Below are 11,760 nucleotides of genomic sequence, written 5' to 3' on the forward strand. Positions count from 1 at the left end.
CCTGGCCATTCTGGAACCTGCTCTGTAGACCAGACTGACCCCAAACTCAGAGATCCCCATGTTGACCTTGAACTTCTGACCCCCCCACTTCTACATCCTAAGTGCATGGGCCACCGTGCCCAGTGTATGCAGTGCTGGGATTGAACCTAGGATCTCATGAATGCTATGCAAGCACTCTATCAACTGACCTACACTCTGAGCTCCCTTTTGTATGGTTTCTGGCAGGAATTTTGTCAGAAGAGACGGAGAGCCGCCAGCCATGCAGCCAATTTCTATATGACTGGGGCAGTTCCAGCCTCTACAGGAAATGTGGTGGCAAAGTGGTTACCACAGAGCCCAGAGTCACCAGTCACCGTTGGTGGCATCACTGTGGGTAGGTTGCCTTCTGTCTAGGTGACTACAGAGGAGCGCTGTGAGCTGGAAGCCTCCAGTTAGGCAGACGAACCGAGCAGCCACACAGGCGCCGCAGACACGGCAAGACTGCAGAAATCAGGCCACACGAGCCGAGTGTGTTCACAGGAGTGAGCTCCGTCCTTAGTCGGAGCAGAGGAGGAGCCCTAGCCTGGTGCACACGTAATTTTCTGCATCTCAGGTAATCCCAAGTTCAAGGAAAGTGCAGACAACTGGGAAGGGACTCTGCAGAGATGGACGCCGGCTTATACCTGGAAGCTAAAACCCAGTGCAACAGAGATGGACTCGAGGTGTCTTCCTCTGGCTTCTGTATGTGTGTCCACAGACAAGTGCACACACGTATACACAAGCATGCACCATACACATACACGGCATGCACACACACAGGCATCCATGTAAAGACAGGAAGCATCTTACTTCCACCTGGTCCTGCTGTGTGGTGGCAGCAGGCATCTCAAGGTGGGGACATCTGGGAGAACCAGGAAACAGAAACTGGACAGGGATGGGGTGTGGCTATAAACCTCAAGGACCGCCTTCCTGAAACTGACCTTCCTCCCTCTGGACCCCACTCCCCAAAGGCTGTAAATGTTACAAACAGCAGCTAGAGACCAAGTGTACAGACACGTGCTTTGGGGGACACTTGGGATTCAGACTGTGACACTGTCAACGCTCACCTGGCCCAGACACCCACATTATCGGCAACCAGTTCTACGTTCTCCGGTGTAGTGTAGCATTCAATTCCTCCCCGAGAGTAATCCTGGCACACACGGGCATGATCGGAGCTGTCTCTAAAGACTTACGTGTTTACTTTTGACTGGCCTGCGTGAAGGCCGGTTTTGGTTAACCTGATACTCTAAAGTCGTGGTTCCCAACTTGCTTAATGCTGCCACCCTTTAATCCAGTTCCTCACGCTGTGGCAACCCCCAGCCAATACAATAATTTCTGTTGCCACTTCAGAACTGTAATTTCGCTACTGTGGGGAGTAGTAATGTGAATGTCTAAGACATCCTGATGGAAGACCCCTGCTGAAAGGCTCATTAAATCTCAACGGAGTCTAGAGAACCACTACTCTAGCGTCATGTAAGAGCACCAATGAAGAACTGTCTAGGTGTTTACTGGGTTGTGGTGGAGGAGCCCACCCTGAATGTGGGCAGTACATCCCATGAGCCGGGGCTCTGGACTGCACCTTGAAGAGTGAGTTGAACACTAGTGTTTATTCATTCTCTCTGCTCTTGACTGTGGGTGTGATGTGGCCAGATACCTCGCACTCCCAATGGCTTCTCCATACTGCTGGACAGCCTTTCTCTCTTAATCTGCCTTTGTCAGGGTATTTTATTCCAGCCACAGGGGAAAAAATCCAAACCCACCTGGCTCCTATGTATAACTACTCAAGCAGTTTTTTTTTCCTGATCAAAAGAATTCTGTACCCGGCCTGCATATTCAGATGTGTGCATGCTGGGATGCGTGTGTGCTGGGATGCACAAAGACTAGACATTTGGTTCTCAGTATCCAAGTCAGGACACTCATAAATGCCTCTAATTCCAGCTCCAGGGAATTTGACATCTTCTGGCCTCTGTCGACACTGCATTCGCATGCACAAATCCACACATACACATATAATTAAAACATTATACTCTTTTACCAGATGTAGTTGCACTTAGAACTTGGGAGGCAGGACAGGCCAACTTCTGAGTTCTGTGCCATCCAGGGCTACAGTGAGAACCCTTCTCTAAGTAAATGGATAGATACCGGAAGGATGGCTCCGTGGTTAAAAACGCACGCTACTCATGCAAGGGATGCAAGTTCAGGTTCTCAGGACCAAGTCAGGTGGCTCACACCAGCCTGTAACCAGTTCTAGGGGATCTGATGCCCTCTTCTGGCCTCTGAGGGTACTGCTGCACACACGGTGAAGGGTCAGACACACAAGCAGGCAAAACTACACACACAAAACCAAACCCTTGAAAACATCACACTAAGAAAGCCAGACACAAGGCCACATTCTGCACTATTCCACTGATATGAAGTTTCCAGAAAAGGCAAATCTATAGAGAAAAAGGAAATGGGGGCTGCCCACGCTTCAGTGTAGGGGAGTAAGCGCTGAGGTATATGGGCATCTTTAGGGATAAAGAGGGATGCTAGAATGGCCATGTAGAAATACAGGAAGTTTACATTTCAAATGCATCAACTGGGTACGTCAATTCTGGTTCAAACTGCTCTTACAAAGCAAACACTGGGGGTCAGGAGGATGGTTCAGTGGCTAAATTGCTTGTCACCAAGAAGGGAGACCTGAGTTATATCCTTGGAATCCACTTGATGCCCACAAGATGTTCTACATATATGTTCGAGTGAATGCACACGCATGCACATGTGCACACACATGTGCTCGTGCTCACACGTGTGCGCGCGCGCACGCGCGCACACACACACACACACACACACAGCTTTCCTAAGCTGTCTGCTTTGGTGGTATGTTCCAGTTTAGTCCTTGAGATTCTCTTTACTTTCATTTAATCCCAGCCTGCTTTGTGCTTGTTCTTGACATCTGTCACTTCTAACAGGCATGGGACATGAGTGTCCCTTCCCACAATGTCCTGGGATAGCCCGAGTATCATCCCTGGCACCCGAGAGGACTGACCACAGGACAGAGCAGGCTGTGCGTCCAGGTTGGGGAGAGCCCGAAACCCTGGCTCAAGTGGAGACAGAGTCTGAAGTTTTGGTCCATGATGCCCAGAACCTGCGAGGACCCAGCTTCACCACAAGTAACAAAATCCAGCCAAAGAGCGGCAGGATCAGAGGATGTCACGTCTCAACAGTATGAGGTGGAAAGGTGAGGAAGGACCTGGGCTACGTCCCCAGCACCCACATGAAGATACACAACCATCGGCCTGCAAGGGTTTATGCATGGTACATAGGTATACATGCACATGATATCCATGCACATCAAGTTCTTAAGATTTAATCAGAGATATATGTTCCACAGGGCTGGGGATGTAGCTCACGGAAACACACCTGCTAAGTATGCGCTTGAATCTCAGCACTGAAAAATAAAAATCCCATAACGCCTATGGAACTGTTTAGAAAAAAATTTATTTTGAATACATGAAAGGAAAATTTAGAAATACCCGCCCCCCAGTAAAACACAGATCCTTTCCAAGGTGATGGGGATCCCACCAGGTGTCCCTGAGCGGTGCCCAGTGCTGCACACAGCTGGGTCTCACCTCTGCATTCTGAGCTCATGGAGCCGCAGAAAACCAGTGTTGGTGGCAGACACTTCACATTCCTGAGGCAGGGCAGGCAAATGGACCTGCAGGCAGCACACCACCAGCACTCCTGGTGGTGTCACTGGCGTATTTACACACACGCACAGTGCTCTCTGCAGAGGGCCGAGCCCACTCCATCATCATCCAATCTGGATATTTTACGTGACCAGGTAGGAGGCACCCCGCCAACAGCAACTTGGGACATCAATACCAAGATGGTTCTGCCAGCTGGAGGGACCACCTGCTGCCTCCCAGGGGTCCTTGTCCACGGGGCCAGCACCCCTCTCTCCAAAGGCTTCCTTGGCCCAGGTGCAAGGCACACAGCCGATCGGCGGCTTGGCTCGGAGGGGCCAGCCTAGCGGATGGGCCTGAATGGAAAGGTCACACCTGAGATGAAGGTGTGCCCTGGGTGTGTAGGCAGGGCTGGGTGGGCAGCTGGGTGGGCTGGCACAGCCCCATAGGCCAGTGGGGGTGTGTGGATATGTGGGTAGAACCCAGGGGGAAGAGCGGTGTGTGGCGACTGCTGCACTGGACCCGAGATCACCAGCTGGAGCAGGCTGCAAACACAAGGAGAGAGATTAGGACCCCTCGGGCCTCTGGCCTGTTCTCCTAAATGCTACAAACCTGACAGCCGCACATGCTATGCCAGCACTCTAGAAGCTGCTCTGTCCCTCTGGACCTGATGGCTTCACACTCATGAGTCAGAGACTCCTGGGAGGTGAACTTGAGCACAGGAGACTGGGGAAGGTAATTGTGGGGTTAGCAGGATCTAGTCCAGGATTGGGAGAAAAGGACCTGCAAGGATAAAAGTACAAGCCCACCAAGGGTGGGTGGAGATGCCTGGAACCATGGACCACGTGGCTCACAGAGGTTGGCCTGTGCTTGCTCGTTTTATGTCAACTTAACAGAAGCTAGAGTCATCTGAAAGGAAGTAACCTCAATTGGGAAAATGCTTCCATAATATCTGGCTGTAGGGCATTTTCTTAATTAGTGACTGATGGGAGAGGGCCTAGTCCATTGTGGGTGGAGCCATTCCTGGGCTGGTGGTCCTGGTTCTATAAGAAAGCAGGCTGAGCAAGCCATGGGGAAGCAAGGCAGGGGGAAGCACTCCTCCCTGACCTCTGCATCAGCTCCTGCTTCCCTATTCCTGCCCTGCTTGAGTTCCTGTCCTGACTTCCTTCTATAAAGAACAGGATGTGGAATTCAAATAAGCCCTCTCCTCCCCAGTTGCTTTGGTGGTGGTGTTTCATCACAGCAACAGTAACCCTGACTAAGACAGCCTCCAGGCCATACTGAGCCTGAGCCCATTCACCACGGTCTCAGTGCAGTAACTTGGCCACAGGGAAAATGTCAATTCTAATTGGGTTCTGACTGCATTCCATACTAAGTCCCACAAAGATGGCTTTTCAATAGCGCATTGTGATTCAAAGCATCCTACCCCAAGGTCTAAGAAATCAAGATGCCAGAGCCACACCCACCCTGCCCAGACCCTGAGGCTCTATTTGTAACTCTCACCAAAACTTCCTTTTCCTTCCTTTCTGAGTTCAGAGCTGCTCTGAAGGTCCAGGATCGCAACCTCCCTGCCCTAAAGCTCAGCAGGTCCACCTTCCCTAAGACAGTCTGTCAATCAGTCTGGCTCTCCAGGTCTCTGCTTAGGACTCAGCTCACCCCTCTCCCAGCCACACTGAACCTCAACCTGGCCTTGTGCCTGGAGACAGTGCTCCCCCCCCCACCTCCAGATCCAGCCTTTCAGTTCCAACTCCGGTCCTTTCATCCCCCTAACCCCTAATTCCACCACACTGCACTCTGCCCAGTGAACCCTGCTCTCAAGTGCACCCTCTGCTCTCTGGACACTGTCTTGAGTGTCCCTAAAGCAGAGGGTGGGACTGTCACAGACCCTTCTGTAGCAGCACAGGGGACCCAAAGCTGACAGGAGACCTCAGACAGTCACTGTAGCCATGAGGAGAATGGGCAGAGTTAAGGGGCCAAGGCTCCTCTGAGGCCTTTTCAAAAAACAAACATCAAAACTCTACATGAGTTACTTTTATCTCATGTGTAAGGGCGTTCTGCCTGCATGAATGTCTGTGTAACACGTGCATTCAGTGCACAAGGGGCCAGAAAGAGGTGTGGGGCTTTACAATCAGTTGTGAGCTGTCATTTGAAAGCTGGGAATTCAAATCAGGTCCCCTGCAAGAGCAACCGACAAATGCTCTGAACTACTGAGCCTCTGAGGTATTTTCACTCACACCACATTTTCTTTTTGTTAAAATAACTCTTGAGTGGTGGTGCACACATTTAATCCCAGCACTCAGGAGGCAGAGGCAGGTGGATCTCTGAGTTTGAAACCAACCTGGTCTAGAGTGAGTTCCAGGTCAGGCAGGGCTGTCATGGAGAAACCCTGACTCAAAAAAAAAAAAAAAAAAAAAAAAACAACCAACAACAACAACAAAAAAACAAAAACCAAGTAACCAAAAAAGTCAAACCAAAACCAAACAAAAAGCAAACACACACAATCTCTGGGCAATCTCAATCAAAACATTTATAAGTCAGGTGAATTCAAGGTCAGCCTGGCCTACATGACCAGATACTCTCAAAAAAGAAAAGAAAAGAAACAGAAAAAGTCAGTAAGCTTAGCAAGCACTACAGAGACCATACCCTGCCAGAGATTTAGCATTTCCAGAAGTTTCCGGCTGGTAGGAAAGTCAGCACAAACCAGGCGGTTAGAACTCACAGCATTCAAGGTGAAATGCGACGCTCTGGTAGGCAGAAGGAAAGGAGCAATGGGCCCTGAACAACTCCAGCCACTGAGGGCGGCCTGTGTGTTCCCCAGCACCTCTCCCACTCTCCCACAAGAACCCAAGAGTACAGGACGGGGTGACAGCGCCCCACCATGGCACAGACTACCCTTCCCGCAGTGAAGCAGCACTCAGCTGACTTGCCAGCTTCTGCTCAGACTGGCTATGACACCTGTGCAGCTAAGATGTCTACCTCCTCATCCAGACACCTGCCAGCACCAGTACTGGGACAGCAAAGTGACAGGATCAAGTGACCCAGGACCCAATAACAAATCAAGACCAGCAGTCCTACCTGCACGTCACAAGCCTGCCCTGTCCACACCCCTGGCTTCAACTGAAAACAGCACCTTGTTCAGCGGTCACAATTACTATCTGTGTGGGTGTATGTGATGCAAATGTACACGTGAATCATGCACATGCATACGGATGCACATGTATGTGAATGAGGGCACATGTGTGCCATGGCAAACATGGAGGTCAGTGGACAACCTCAGATGCCAGCTCTTACCTTCCACCTAGCTTGAGCTGGAGTCTCAACTGTTTCCCACTGTCCTGGCTGCCCTGGGGGCTGTGAGGGAATTTCCTGTCTCCACCTCCACTCTAGCTACAGGAGAATTACAGATAACTTGTGTGCTACAAGTTGGCTTGTTTAATGTGGGTCCTGAGTATCTAAACTCAGGACCCCTCGCTTATGCATCAAGTGTTTTTGCTGGCTGAGCCAACTCCAAGCCACAGTTCCTATTTTTAGCAGCTATGCAGCCCTCTCTTCTGGGGTATGAGTTACTGATCAGTACCCCTGTACCTGGGATCGAGGGCCACCATGCTCCCTGTGAACTTCATGAGACTCTTGTGCACAGACCTTTTGGCTTTGCTTCTAAGGACAGAGTCAGAACTGGAATGCTCACATTCTGAAAGGGACAGCAGCTCCCTTGAGGCACCCTATGAGGCCACCACCCATCATTGCCACCCCCAAAGGGAAACTGAGACCCAAAGACACACACAGACTACCCAATGTCATCAACACAAATACCTCTAAAGCCAAGTGCCTACTGAGGGAAGCCATGCAGTCATGACCAGCACACTGGGCTTTCGGGGTCACCACGGTGTGATGGCACACCAGCCTCAGCACATACAGAATTTGGCTTTGCCTCTAAGGAGAGTCACAGAAGTGCAATGTCCAGGTTCTGAAAGGGACAGGAGCTCACACAGACACCACCAAGCACTCCTCTAACAGAGGCACACTGAGCAGCTTTGAGTGTGCTGTGGCCTCCCCCACTCCTGCGAGAGGGCTGCCCTCAGCCTGATTTCCCAGGGCTAATCAAACCCTGCAGAAAGCTCATCAGGGGACCCTCGGCCGCCCGCAGACCTCATTTCCCCAGGACCAAGGTATCTGCCCTGCTCTGCCTCTTGCCAGTCCCACCCTGCCCCAGAAATGCCAACCCAGTTGGAGGTAGGAACACCTACTTGTTATGGGGTAGCCGGGAGCACAAGGTTCTCAGGTCATCTGTAATTAAGGAGACATGGGATTAGACTGGGAGACCTGGGTTGGAGGCTCTTAACAAGACTGCCGGCCAGACCGCAGCAGGACCTGCTGCAGCAAGCTCCCCGTCTCCTGGGAAGCTGGACTCTCCAGAATGGCAGTTTCCACTAAAGAAAAACACCTGGAAGCAGAAGAAGCCACTTGAAAAGGGAGTGGCCCTGCTGGTAACTGGCTGAGTGTCTGGGAAAGAGCCACACATCAGAGCTCTTACTGAATAACCAACTCCCCAGGGTAAAGGGGGGTCTCATCACCGCCATCCCTCCACTGGGGACACAGCCAACAGTCCACTACACGGCAAACACAGGGCTGGAGCGATAGCTCGCTGACAGTGCTCATCTAGCACACACGAGGCCCAATCTCTACTGCTGTCCGCATGCTCCCCAAAAGAGGAAATCAGACGGCAAATACATCCAAGCACGGTGGTTCACCCCGTAACCCTAGCACTCAGTACAGAGAAAAACTACCATGAGTTTCAGGCTAGCCTGGGCTATACAAAGATCCACCCCACACACCAAAATCTTAGTCCTACAGAGGAAAAGCTCTATACGCTCTAGCCGCCCTGTGCCGAAAGGGCCAGGTAACATCTACATGTCTTATCTAGAGCACAGTAGCACCCTGTGAGGGCGACTCTGGGGGACATTCTAGGGCTTTCCACCAGCCTCCCCTATAGTCACGGGGATGGGGAGCAAGTCCCTAAAGAAGCAAAGGCAGTATCTGTCTAGGATCCCATTGTTTCTTCCTAAAACATGGGGTCACGGGGTCAGCACTCACCTCTTGTGCACAGCAGGGCCCCCGATGTCATGGCCACCTGCAAGGCCTGGGCCAAGCGGTCCAGTGCAAGCTCGATCTCCTGGGAGGCATTGAGAGGGTTCAGTTCATCTGCGAGTCTGTTGATCTCCTCCACAAGTGGGACCATGTGGTCGAACAGGATGAGCCCCAGGCGCCCGTACAGGTTCTTCTCCGTCAGGTGCAGCTGGAGCGTCATAAGGACCTGCAGGATGCTCAGGTGGAGCTTTGAGTACAGCAGGTGCGAGTCTCTGTCCGTGCCTGTGTTCGAGTCCTTGGCAACCTTGTGACTGATGTGGCCATTGGATAGGCAAGGCTTCTTCCTTTTGTAAGCCAGAGGGGCCTTCACACACCACCGGATCAGCCCGATTAGGGGCGTGAGCTCTAAAAATCCTATGGGCAGGTTGGCGGCAATGGGAGTATTTAAAAACGTGATGAGAATCAGCCTCGGGTCCTCGAAAATCCAGCTGACAATCATTTCAAGTAAGTCCAAAGGTGGGATGAGGTCATCTGCAAAGAGACATTCAGTCAGGAGTGGCTCTGGCAGGGACAGGAGCAGAGTGGACAATGGGGGATGGGCCCCTGAGTTTACAGCCTGGTGCTCAGATGCCTACTGCCCAAGTCACTCATCCTCTGCCCAAGTCACTCCTTTCCAACATCTGCTCCATGGATTGATGTCCTGACCCCAGTGTCCAGAACCCTATGGCCAAAGTCAAAGCTCAGAAAAAAAAGCAAATAAAAACAAAATTAAAAACCACTTCAGTAAGTTAACAATTCCCTTGAACTCCATCACTTCCACCCCCACCCACCTGTACTTATTTTATTTTGGGTGTGCATGTGTGTGTGCACATGCGCATACGTGGAGGTCAAAGGACAACCTGCTTTTTCCACTTATATACGGGTCCCTGGGATTGAAGGTTGTCACACTGTATGGCACGTGTTTCTACGTGTGGTTCTCAGCCTTCCTAATACTGTGACCCTTTAATACAGCTCTTCATGTTATGGTGACGCCAAACCATAAAATTATTTTCGTTTCATAACCATAACTTTGCTCTTGTTATGAACTGTAATGTAATGTTTTTGGGCAGAGGTTTACCTCAGGGGTTATGGCCCCCGGTGGAGAACTGTGTTCTACCCAATGCATTACCTTACTTAGCCTGATCTCAGAACTGCTGGTGAACCTCACCCCTTCTTTGGGTGTGGGTTTCTCCCTATGTCCAGCATCTCCTCCATAGAACAGTGACAGCTGCAGTGACCTTCAGAGGAGCTTGGAGTGCGGTTAGTCATCCGACAGCAGCCAGGGGCCATCTCTGCCCCAAAGCTGAACTCCTGAACAGTACTAACAAGGGCAGAAACTGGCACTAACTCTGGGCCTACTATGTGTCAGATGCTGGTCTCAGTCCTTTCTTTATACAGACTAACCCACTTGATCCACACACCACCCCAGTCCTTTCTCAGAACTCATTAGAAACATGTGGTGGAGCCGAACGTAGTAGTGCACCTGCCAGGCAGAGGCAGAAGATCTGTCAGTTCAAGGCCAGCCTTTCTACAAAGTGAGTCCAGGACAGCCAGGGCTATTTTACCAAGAAACCCTGTCTTAAAAACAAACAAACAAAAAACAAAAACAAAAAAACCTCAAACCACAAACAAAACAAAAACAAAACCAACAGGTAATGGACTTATCTCTAACCCTGGCAGCCTGGCTTTTAGTGACCAAGCTACACTGCCCAATTCTAGGCATCAGCCCAGTATATGCTCAGGCTGTGGCTGTGCTTGTTAGGGGAAGGATGAAGAGAGAGGAGGGCATATGGCTCATGGAGGTGCAGTGAGGCCTCGGAGCAAGGGAGATGCCTCTGAGCGGCCCATGTTGGGAATCCCTTCACCCTGAGGGACCAGTCACAGGACAGTATAGTACAGAATAGAGTTTATTCAGGTCATGGGAGAGTTAAGAAGGTAGTAGAGGCAGAGAGAGAGAGAGAGAGAGACAGAGAGAGAGTAGTAGTAGAGGAATAGAGGAGTAGAGGCCGGCCATGAGCACGTGGAGGTTGGGGGGGGAGGGAAGGGGAAGAGGAGGGGTAGGGTTGGGAGAGCAAGACTGTAGGAGGCTAAGAGAGGCGGGGGGGGGGGGGAGGGGGAAGCAGCCCCTTTTATAGTGTCAGGTCACTGGGGCAGAGCATACCTGGCTATTCCCAGGTAACTGAGGGGTGGAGTTTACAGATTCCCAACAGCGCTTGTCTGCTGGAATAAGGTTTCTAGCCTTTCTTCTACTGGAAGCCCATCTCAGACTGTCCCTACAACATTGACCCTCCGGCAGTAGGCAGCAGCTGTGGTCTACAACTCCCTGTTGTAGACTACAACTACAACCCTGCCTCTGCCCCCTCCATTCCCCAAGGAGTGTCTGCCACCTACATTTCTAACACATGCCCAGGCCTCAGTGAAGGAGCCTGCCATGGCCTACAAGCAGCGTGTGTTCAGGTTGAGGTGCACCACATACATGCAACAAGTGCTTCTAACTGCAGCCTGAGAGCAGCAAGAGCTAAGTGTAATAAAAACGGCCAGATGGGGGACTGAGGGGGACCAAGGAACAGGCATGCAAATGCATCAACCAAAGGGGCTGAGGTGGAACAGAAATAGAAATGTTCCCAAAGACTCTCAAACTGCTGGCTGAGCTATCAGATTGGGACAAGACACTACTCAGCAGCCTCAGGCAGCAAGGGCAGAGGACAAGAGGGAGGAGGCTGAACCCAGACGTAAAAGCAGGCTCGGAGCTTCATTCCTTGAAGAAAGCAGCACAAACGCCTTCCTTTTATGGGAAAGCAATGAGCCTAAGCCATTAGCCATAAGCCCGAGGCCATAGCAGACACCGACTGGTTAGACAGGACGGGGCTGGGGCTCACGGCTCATTCCCAGGATCAATACAGGACTTTCTGGTTCTGTTTCGGTCCTCTCCCTAAGTACCAGGCATTCA

The 11,760-nt window shown here is 51.2% G+C and overlaps 1 protein-coding gene across 1 annotated transcript in view; it reads right to left on the reverse strand.

Annotated features, from left to right (window-relative positions):
• Positions 1–3,479: 3,479 nt before the first annotated feature.
• The window catches only part of INTS15 (integrator complex subunit 15), a 12,593-nt gene continuing 4,312 nt past the window's right edge, over positions 3,480–11,760 (reverse strand). Inside the window, exons 4-6 of the mRNA XM_080940547.1 lie at positions 8,778–9,302; positions 7,931–7,970; positions 3,480–4,228 (exon numbers count right to left, since the gene is read on the reverse strand). Of these exons, the coding sequence (XP_080796673.1) occupies positions 4,027–4,228; positions 7,931–7,970; positions 8,778–9,302 (767 nt within the window). The 3' untranslated portion in view covers positions 3,480–4,026. The remainder of the gene's footprint in view (positions 4,229–7,930; positions 7,971–8,777; positions 9,303–11,760) is intronic.

Source organism: Micromys minutus (genome assembly GCF_963924665.1).
Source record: "Micromys minutus genome assembly, chromosome: 29".
NCBI classification, from domain to species: Eukaryota; Metazoa; Chordata; class Mammalia; order Rodentia; family Muridae; genus Micromys; species Micromys minutus.